Source organism: Schistocerca cancellata, chromosome 1 (assembly GCF_023864275.1).
Source record: "Schistocerca cancellata isolate TAMUIC-IGC-003103 chromosome 1, iqSchCanc2.1, whole genome shotgun sequence".
NCBI classification, from domain to species: Eukaryota; Metazoa; Arthropoda; class Insecta; order Orthoptera; family Acrididae; genus Schistocerca; species Schistocerca cancellata.
Window position 1 is genome coordinate 558,111,894 of NC_064626.1, and position 10,820 is coordinate 558,122,713.

The following is a 10,820-nucleotide window of genomic DNA, read 5'->3' on the forward strand; positions in this document are numbered from 1 at the left end:
AGATGCAAAGAGAGAGGCAGAGGGGGATATGGTCAGAGGGACATGGGGTGGTGGAAATAGACAAAGAGAGAGAGAGAGAGAGAGAGGAGGGGATGAAGAGGCAGACAGAGAGAGTAGGGAGGAGGAAACAGATAGAGGTGGGAGATGAGACAGACATGGAGGGGAGGTGTGGGGAGGAGGTGTGATCAATGTAATTGCCTAACGCATACATGGGCAAAACTATGGGGAAAAGGCTAGTACTGTAATAAAAAAAAAGTGTAGCTGTCTCAAGATGAGCATGAAATCCCAAAAGCTTCTTAAAGGTGTTTGTGGCTAGATGCGCTTTCCATTAACAATCCTTAGATAAATAAATGCTCTACTTACCAGCATATGTCTAACCGAGGAGAACAGATCTTTTAGACTTCTCGTTCAAATGTTATATGTCTTTGCATCACGAAAGGTAAGTTGTAACATCCTCCGGAATGGGAATCATGATATACTGATTAATCACCTTACACGTTTTAATACTGTATTTATCACAAATCGGTACAAATTAAATAACACTAAAAATGTGTACAAGATTTTTTTCTAATTCATTTTCTAACTGAATTTTCGAGGTAGTTTTATTTGGAGAAATACAACTATCCATAAAAAATAAAAAATCCCAAGATGTTTGGCTTCCAGGCTAAGGCAAGCAATTCGATTTGACGCAACTTCGGAGACTGTGCGTCATTTCACCTGCTTGTTTTACTGAAACAACGTGTGTCATATAAATTAAGACAGTTCTTTCTGCACGCTAACATAAAACATGCTGGGGCTGCACATATAACAGTTTTCATAATAAATGACAATTCTGTTCGAATGAGGAACACCAATTCAACACTTTTGTAATGTTAACGGTCGATATCTTGAAACTTCTTGCTTCTCGGTAACTACTCTTCTTATCCTGTAGGTTTAATCACACAATGCATTTTAGGACAAATGGTTCAAATGGCTCTGAGCACTATGCGACTTAACTGCTGAGGTCATCAGTCGCCTAGAACTTAGAACTAATTAAACCTAACTAACCTAAGGACATCACACACATCCATGCCCGAGGCAGGATTCGAACCTGCGACCGAAGCGGTCACGCGGTTCCAGACTGAAGCGCCTTTAACCGCGCGGCCACACCGGTCGGCGCATTTTAGAACAGTTCTCGGAAGTGGCCTACAAGAGTTAAACGTTAAACTGCCCATGAGTTACGAGCACGGGTTGTGTCAGCGGTGTTAAGAAAGCTGAGAACTGTTGAGAATGCCCGTTAAGCAACACGCAACAAGTACTTACGGATGCTGTAAAAGTGCACACCGTCGCCAGTTAAGCCGTTCGCCTCACAAGGTTGGGTTGATTTGGGGGACGAGACCAAACTGCGAGGTCATCGGTCTCATAGGATTAGCGAAGGATGGGGAAGGAAGTCGGCCTGCCCTTTCAAAGAAACCATCCCCGCATTTGCCTAAAGCGATTTAGCGAAATAGCCATCTCACAAGGGAAGTACCTCTGCTCGCAAGATTAAAACTGAAGTTATTTTAAAACACGGTAATCCATCAAGGTAATTTGTCTGTAAAACTCTAGATCTGTGTACAACTGATGTTTGTAGGCTAACGGATCTAAAGGCAGTTACGACCAGCAGTTTCACAAGAGTCATAGCTGAGGCATTGTTTGGCAACAATCTGAACATTTGCTTGAAACTATATGCTATCTCATCAAAAGTATCCGGACACCTTATGAAATCTGGAATTGACCACCAGATGTCACGTGAGGCGGGTGGCACTATATAAGAACGTGGAGAGTACTGTGTTGTTAGCAGAGAAGCTGTAACAGCAGAATGGTTCCGTCAGGAGAGCTCAGTGACCTCAGTGAAATAGTCAACAGATGTCGCCTGAGTAGCAAATCCATCACGGACATTTCAACCCTCGTAAAGCTGCCCAAGTCGGGTGCTGGTGACGTGATTGTGAAGTGGAAACGCGAAGGAACAACCACAGCTAAACCTAGCCTCATGTACTGGCGTACAGGATCCATCACAAATTCCGGAGGTTAGTAATAAAAATCGCTTTGACGCCAGCAGAAGGAATCATTCGTGATTTCCAAAGTTCTGCCAGCGGTGCAGCTAGCAGAGTTACTACGCTTGGGGGGTTAAAAATAATGGGGTGCAATGGTCGAGCTACTCTGTGTAAGCCTAGCACTTCTGTAGTCAATGCCAAGCGACGCTGGGTGAGGTGGTGTCACTGGACAGCGAATGACTGGAAACTGATTTCGAGTGATAAATCGCGCTATACCCTTTAGCAAAATGGTTCAAATGGCTCTGTGCACTATGGGACTTAACTTCTATGGTCATCAGTCCCCTAGAACTTAGAACTACTTAAACCTTACTAACCTAAGGACATCACACAACACCCAGTCATCACGAGGCAACCCTGTAGCAGTCCGATGGAAGAATGCCGAGAGAACGTTGCCTGCCATCACGTGTAGTGCCAACTACGGAGTAAGTGGTGACACAGTATGAGGATATATTTCGTGGTTAGGATGCAGTCACCTTATTTTGCTTAGGACAACACTCAATGTGAAAGGATATGAACAGATGTTACAGTGATGTGTACTGTGTACGGTTGGGCAATAGCACGGAGACGATGACTGTTTGTATCTGTGAGGCAATTGTTTGTGGGTAACAACATTCCTGGAATGGTCTGTCCTGCCCAGAGTCTCTACCGAAACCTAGTGGCCATGGAACACCTTTGAGATTAGTTAAAACGTCGAATTCGCTCCAGACCGCAGCGTATAACATCATTACCTCCTCTAGCTACGGATCTCGAGGAAGAACTGGCTGACATTCCTCCAGGGACATTCAAACACCTCACTGAAAGTGTCCCCAGCAGAGTTCGAGCCGACGTAAAGTTGAAGGGACTTAACACCCCATATTAATGTCCAGTGATAGGTGTCTGGATACTTTTTACCGAACAGGAAATGTGTTAACACATGCAGTACTTACAGAGTCATATTTCACAAAACAGAAGATGGTGTGTAATCGTGCGTTCTTCCTTATGTCGGCATCGAAGTGGAAACGTTGAGTTTCACTGAAGTGATTAAAACACAGTGGATTATTTTCTTTTTAGTTTAGTTCACACCCCTGCAGTGTATTGCGAAGGACAACATTTACCGCCTGGGAATACTGTTAAATGTATTTATTCACCACGATCGCGATTTGGCTAGTTATGCCGTATGTTGTCCTTTCTAAAATACTGCTGGACAGTGATCACAAGAAAATAATCGAAGCAGTGCTACGCCAGGCATTTAAAAAAATTAGGTTGTATCATTTGAACATGGTACAACAGATCAAAATAACGATCATTGTGAATAAATACATTTAGTAAGAGTCAGGATGCGAAACGTTGTCCTGTCTAAAACACACCGCAATGAAACACTATGCACACTAGATAACGGAAACATGAGGACGTGCTACATCATTTTCGGCGTTCCGCATCGCAGTAGACCAACATGCTTTTACCATAGGAATCACATTAGTAAGAGCTTTGGCACGAACAGTTCCATTCTGCTGTATTTTAATCACTTCATTCAAATTTCGCATAAACTCGGATGCGATAAGGATTGGCATTGTCTACGAAACGTCTCACTATTCAGTGAGTTGATAAGACAATGGAAAAAGTCATTTAGGACGACCGGACTGTGACTCTCCTCTCCTGGCCATTCCTCTATTGAATATGAAGAAAAACACCGATGGTCACACAGTGCTTCGAAGAAACATCGTAATGACGTGGGATATAACTGTTTACAGCCGCATAACGCACGAACTCTCTGTCCATTTCAGTAACGAAAACTATCGCTGTGATTGCACGCGACCGTGAGTCGCCTCACCCTTCTACAGAACAGACAACAAGCTGGTAATATGACTCTGCGGTGGGAGCTTAGTGTGCGAGAAGGGCGCCCATACTTACGGGAAAGGGGGGACCGCGGCCGCCCCCTAACTCTCAGGGAAATGAAAAATATAGTGTATTCAGTTTTTTTTTTCAAGGAAACGATTTACAAGTCAGCATTACACAGGTTTTTAACATGATCGGAGATGAAAATTTCATCTTTAAAAATATTAAAAAAAATATTCCGCTGTCCCAGGTTTAGACACCCTCCAAACCCCTACAAATTCTCGTAAGGGCGCCCATAGCGATAGTTTTAATTATAGACAAAGTATTGCAGTTCGCGCGGAAAAACAAACTGGCGCGACCTTAATAATCTAATCGGATAGCATTCGCTAACCTGCAGCGTTTCAGAATAAAGTAGCGGTATTAGAACAGAAGTATTTCACCAAAAAATATACTCAAGTTCTTGTCAGTTGCAACGACCAGAAATAATGTCTCGTACGAACTACGAAAATGCCTATCAAAAATATCTCGTTTTCAGACAGACAGACAGTCAGTTGTATAGTTGTTCATTCATTCACAGGTCATTTTACAATGATATTCGACACGCCTGATTAATATTAGAATGAAACTTACGAAAAAATTAATTACTAAAAGTTAAACTACTCACAGAACTAATTTCAAAATCAATAATTGACTATGGTTCGGTGGCAGGAAGAACAAGACTTCTGGTCAGGTTGATACAGGGTTATAAATACAAAATCAAATAGGGGTAATGCAGGAGTAGGTTTAATAATGAATAAAAAATAGGAGCGCAGGTAAGCTACTATGAACAGCATAGTGAACCCATTATTGTAGCCAAGAGATACACGAAGCCCACGCTTACCACAGTAGTATAAGTTTATATGCCAACTAGCTCCGCAGATGACGAAGTGATAGAAGAAATGTGTAATGAGATGAAAGAATCATTCAGATAGTGAGGGGAGACGGAAATTTAATAGCCATCGAGGACTGAAAATCGATTGTAGGGAAAGGAAGAGAAGGAAAAGTAATAGGTGCATATGGAATGGGGGTAAGGAAGCCGCCTGGTAGAATTTTGCACAGAGCATAACTCAGTCATAGCTAACACTTGGGTTAAGAATCATGAAAGAAGGTTGAACACGTGGAACAGACCTGGAGACACTGGAAGGTTTCAGACAGATTATATAATGGTAAGACAGAGATTTAGGAACCAGGTTTTAAATTGTAAGACATTTCCAGGGCAGATGTGGACTCTGACCACAAGTTATTGGTTATGAACTGTAGACTAAAACTGAAGAAACTGCAAAAAGGTAGAGGCAGCATCAGGGAACGGTTGACAAGAACGGGGGAAAGAAATACAGTAAAAGAAGAATGGGTAGCTTTCAAAGATGAAATAGTGGAGGCAGCAGAGGGTCAAGTAGGTAAAAAGACGAGGGCTAATAGAAATCCTTGGGTAACAGAAGAGGTATTAAATTTAATTGATGAAACGAGAAAATATAAAAATGCAGTAAATGAAGCAGGCAAAAAGGAATACAAACGTCTAAAAAACGAGGTCGACAGGAAATGCAAAATGGCTAAGCAGGGATGGGTAGAGGAGAAATGTCCGGATTAGAGGCATCTATCACTGGGGTAAGATAGATACTGCCTATAGGAATATTAAAGAGATCTTTGGAGAAAAGAGAGCCGGCCGCTGTGGCCGAGCTGCTCTAGGCGCTTCAGTCTGGAACCGCGCGACTGCTACGGTCGCAGGTTCGAATCCGACTCGGGCATGGATGTGTGTGATGTCTAGGGGACTGATGACCTCAGATGTTAAGTCCCATTGTGCTCAAAGTCATTTTTTTGTATTGTAATTTCCACAAAGCTTGTGTATAGAGAGACCAGATGTGTACAACATTTCGACAAGAGATATACATTAATGAATAATCGGATGGGATTAACAGCACTGGAAGATTATTCCCGACAATACTGTTATCTACAGCGAAGTATCGCCGTTGGACGACCGCAAGCGATTGCCGAAGAGCTTGGAAATAAAATTTTACTTAAAAATGAATGGCATCTCTAGTTAAACGTGGATGAATGATACCTATACCAAAGTGAGAGAATTCAACGGCATATGATTATCAGATTAGTAGGGAACGCCTTGAACACGTCACATCGTACCTTAGAGCCATATTAGACAGCCACGTTAAATGTGACGAGTATGTAAAATCAGTATTACGGAAAGCGAAAGGAAGAAAGATTTGTTGCCAGGGTTGAGAAAAAATTCAGTGCATATGCGAAGGAGCATACAAGACGCCAGTGCGAGCAATTCTAAAGTACTGCTCTAGTGTTTACACTCCTTCTCAAGGAGGCATCACAACAGACATCGAAAGAATTCAGAGACGCGCTGCTAGGGTTGCAACAGGTCGATAAAGCCCAATCGAAAATATAGCAGAAGTATTCGGCAAACTTAAATGGGAATTATGGAAGAGAGACAACATAGTTCTCTTCAGTTTAGGAATGGCGTAGGGAAGAGGAACCGGTAATAACAGTACGACGTACCCTCTGCCATGAACTGTATAGTAACTTGCGGAGTTGACCAAATATTCGGCATATGTGACTCCAGGATCCGGCCGTGAACTGCTATAAGCGAGTCTCGTGCTCCAAACGAGTATTCACTCTGCAACGGACTGTGCGCCGATGCGAAACTCCCCGACAGCTGGAGCAGGGCTCGAGCCTGGGACCTTTGCCTTCCGCGGGCAAGCGCTCTCCGGACCCAGCTATCCAAGCGCGACTCAAGAGACACCTCACAGTTTTATTTCCGCCAGTACTTCTTTTCCTGCCTTCCAAATTTCACAGACGTTCTCCTGCGTACATTGTGGGTCGAGCACTATTGGAACAAAGGATATTGCAACGAAATGATTTAGCTTTAGCCTAGGTTATCTTCACCAGAATATATTTTCACTCTGCAGCGAAGTGCACGTTGATTTCAACCTTCCTGGCAGATTACAGCTGTGTACCAGGCCGGGACGCGAACCTAGCAACTTAGTCTTTCTGGGTCAAGTGCTCTACCGACTGCCCGGAAGTGTCACGTACTCTCTCCGTAACGGAGCTTTACGGACAGGCAGCACCACCTCGAGTCACCTGCGCGGCGACTTCGCTCAGCTGGTGTGGCGAGTCAGCATCTGTTAGTGGTCTCACCTTGCAGGTCGCGAGCGTTCCGGCGTGAGCCCGCTGCACTTAAACATCAGTTTCCACTGGCTACCAACACCGTCAAGAGATGTGTTCACACTTAGTATTCGCGTTTACGGCGCAGTGGGTAATGAGCTGAAACTTGCTTCTCGGGTAAATTTGCTTCAATGTCCTCGTAAACAGTCGAAAGAGAGGATGCAGATCAATCAGCGCGTGCTCGTGAAGCAGGGATGCGCGATGCTTCAAACCATCGAGTTAGATTTCGATTTCATTATCTACGCCTAAACATCGATGGCCGATAAGAATCGATACTAAAACATACACTTTAGTTTAGCATCGACGTTAAATGAAGGATTTACACAACTTATTTATCACACAATAAAGAAACCAATAATTAACATAAAGTATTCCACAAAATTTTGTCTAAAGATTGAAATCAGATTTGGTTTCTCTCTCTTCCTGTAATGTGTTAATGTACTGCCCATACTAACTGACATAAAATAAAAAATGTAAGGCATTAGTCATGCTTATCTACAACAATAGCCAATGTTCTTGCTATAGTTAATTCAAAAATATTGCTCCCACCACTCCACTCTTCCACAACCGCATGGCCACGTTTGACATGTCGCAGACATGATGCACTGGTGTCATTAAGACATATGTTCAGAGAAAAATTAATTTAAACGACGAAAAATTACTGACAGTGATAAAAAGTAGTCTGACTTTTTTGTCAACAACTAAAGTCGATATTCTGTCTTCAAAATCAATGTTACGATATTTGAAACATTACAGCATCGATACTGAAATATAACTGTTCAGATTCTGGATATCGATGTTTCGCAGAAATCGACTATCATGGGTCATCACCAACGTGAAGTACAGAAGAGAATACAATGTTGACCTGTTCTAAAATCCACAACGCTCCTTAATGTAGCGTACAGATTTATATATTGATAACAAATGTCCTTCTTTTCCCTAGTCTTCTTTCCATTCACTTTTAATGTTATTAGTTTCTTCTATTAACAATAATATTCCACGGATAGTTCTAATGGATAACTTAGCAACACTTAGCTTATAACTAGGTCTTAGATGAAACAAGTGCAGAGGAACGCACATTGCCGGAACGGTCGTCGCCCGGAAAGTACTGAGATCATCAGCATACAGTACAGACTTTCAGAAACTAGGTTAAAATGTACATTTTTTGTACAATTTGTTTTAAAATTTAACGGACCATTTCGTTAGCTAGGTAACGAATTATCAACAAAGATAAATACCTTTCATAATTTCATGTAATGTAAGAAGTGTTAACGATGAACACCACGTCTCGGCACTGTGCGCTGAAAGTGAGATTATGTGGGATTATCCGTCTTACAAAAATTCGGAATATAATATCAGAATTACGTAATTAGTAATGATACAATAGTTGACTGTGAAATCTAAATCCATAACGCATATTCTTGGCAGTGATCGTACTGTAAATTCTACGCTCTGTGAGCACATTGAAAAATACGAAATTGTCGTGCCAATATTTGTAAACATTTATTTGCTTACGAAAATATATTCCGACTGACAGGTCAACCGATATTTAGAAGATGATAAATAGTGCTGCCTTTTCAATGTCGAAAAAATTTATGTTAGAAATCTGTTTACCTATTTATTTTCTCATTTATAACACTTTTGCCTTTTTCATCGTCAAGATATTAAAAACGTAAAATATTTTTTGCTTTAAGATATTTGCTCTCTCTTGTTGGCAAACACTCGAAGAATATTTAGTCTTCATGAAGTCTTCGCAATATATGACGAAAACAAAAGCAAGCAGTAAAATATTTTGTGCGGGCGCCACCGCTCGTAACTATTTAAAGAAAGTAATGGTACAAAATATTATCAGCTGCTGATACAGAAACAGTGATTAACAAACCATGATCCACTTGTAAATGCTACTCTCTTACCTTCCCCAGATCTTCGAACTGAATTACTCAGCTAGTTAGATGGAGAGGGACGGGGGGGGATCTACAAGTTAACATCTAATCCGTATCACGATACTATCTGTCATTTGTCACATTCAGAAATCACAGGCAGAATAAATCCTAGGATCATCTGAACACTGGGCATTCAGATCTGTAGTCTCGCACTTACCCATTGTGCTAAAGCAGTAATTAAGCCACATACGTTGCAACAACAATTTTTATGTTGCCTGATGATGATGAGATAGATTCAAAGAGTTAACAAATAAATGTTTATTAACATCTCCTGAAGTTGTTTAATAATGACTCTTTGAGTAAAATAGAAGTGAAGAAGAAAGAAAAGCACAAAGTACATTACTTTACGCTGAGTGAGCGCACTGAAAAAGGCTGACTTCCGCAGCGAGCAGATTTCGAAATTTTTGCTGATGATGCCGTTATCTATAATGAAGTACTATCAGAGAGAGTCTGCTCAAACATCAAGGTGGATCGTGACAAGATTTCAACGTCGTGCAGAAATTAGAAACTTTCTTTAAATGTTCAGAAATGTAAAGTGGTGCAATTCACAAAATAAAAAAGGTTCGCATCCTATGACCACATCAACGAATTGCAGTCGGGATCTGCCAATTCATACGAATATCTGGGTATAACAGTTTGTGGGGATATGGAATGAAAATATCCCATATGTTCAGTCCTAGGTAAAGCAGGTGACTGACTTCGGTACGTTGGTAGGATACCAGGAAAAAGCAGTCTACAGATCGCCTACAAAACACTCGTGCAACCCATTTTAGAATATTGCTCAAATACATGGGACGTGTACGAAGTAGAACTAATACAGCGATACTGAAAGTATGAGAAGAGCAGGACAAATGATAACAAGTATGTTTCATCCGATGGAGAGCTTCGTGGCAATGTTGAATAAACAGATCTAGCAGCCGCTTGAAAGTAGAAATCTGCCTACTTACAAGTTTTAAACAGCGACTCTCTCTGCGCTGAATGTGGTAATGAAAAGAAGCGCTAACACGTAGTACAATGAAAAATATCCTCTGCCATGCATTTGACAATGGTTTGCAGAGTACAAATACGTAACAGATGCAGAAATCCTGCATACCACGAGAAAGAGTGCAAATTCACTCAAGAGAAATATTAGTAATTAAAAACAGATGTGTGTACCCAAACATCTACGAGCAGACTCAGTTCAACCATTCACCCCTTTTAGACATTGTTACAACTTCTACATAGAAGAAAACCTACGTGGTTTCATTTATAATTATACAAATTACTGTGCACATAGCTCTGTCGCACTCTATGTTATTCATAGTTATTGTAAAATGCTGAATGTTGTAGAAAACAAATGTAACGGTATCAATATTGTCAACAGAGATAATCTCTATAGTTTAAGTTATCAAATGGTTCAAATGGCTCTGAGCACTATGAGACTTAACTTCTAAGGTCATCAGTCCCCTAGAACTTAGAACTACTTGAACCTAACTAATCTAAGGACATCACACAAATCCATGCCCGAGGCAGGATTCGAACCTGCGACCGTAGCGGTCGCGCGGTTCCAGACTGTAGCGCCTAGAACCGCTCGGCCACCCCAGCCGGCTTTTAAGTTATCAATCGCTAGATTAAGAAGATGACATGCTTACTTTCGCTTTTTTGCCTTCTTTGGGAGCAGTTGCGTACTGGAAAATGGGTTTATAACCGTAAACCTGAGTCGTGGAGTAATAATAAAGTTTGTGAAACTATATTACAAAAGTGCTCCTTTTTCTTATCGATCGTA

At 41.3% G+C, this 10,820-nt stretch overlaps 1 protein-coding gene across 1 annotated transcript in view; it reads right to left on the bottom strand.

Moving 5' to 3' along the window:
- Nucleotides 1-814: 814 nt before the first annotated feature.
- LOC126190726 (serine/threonine-protein kinase S6KL) overlaps nucleotides 815-10,820 on the bottom strand; it is a 274,027-nt gene continuing 264,021 nt past the window's right edge. Inside the window, exon 9 of the mRNA XM_049931257.1 lies at nucleotides 815-925. Coding sequence (XP_049787214.1) covers nucleotides 815-925 — 111 coding nt within the window. The remainder of the gene's footprint in view (nucleotides 926-10,820) is intronic.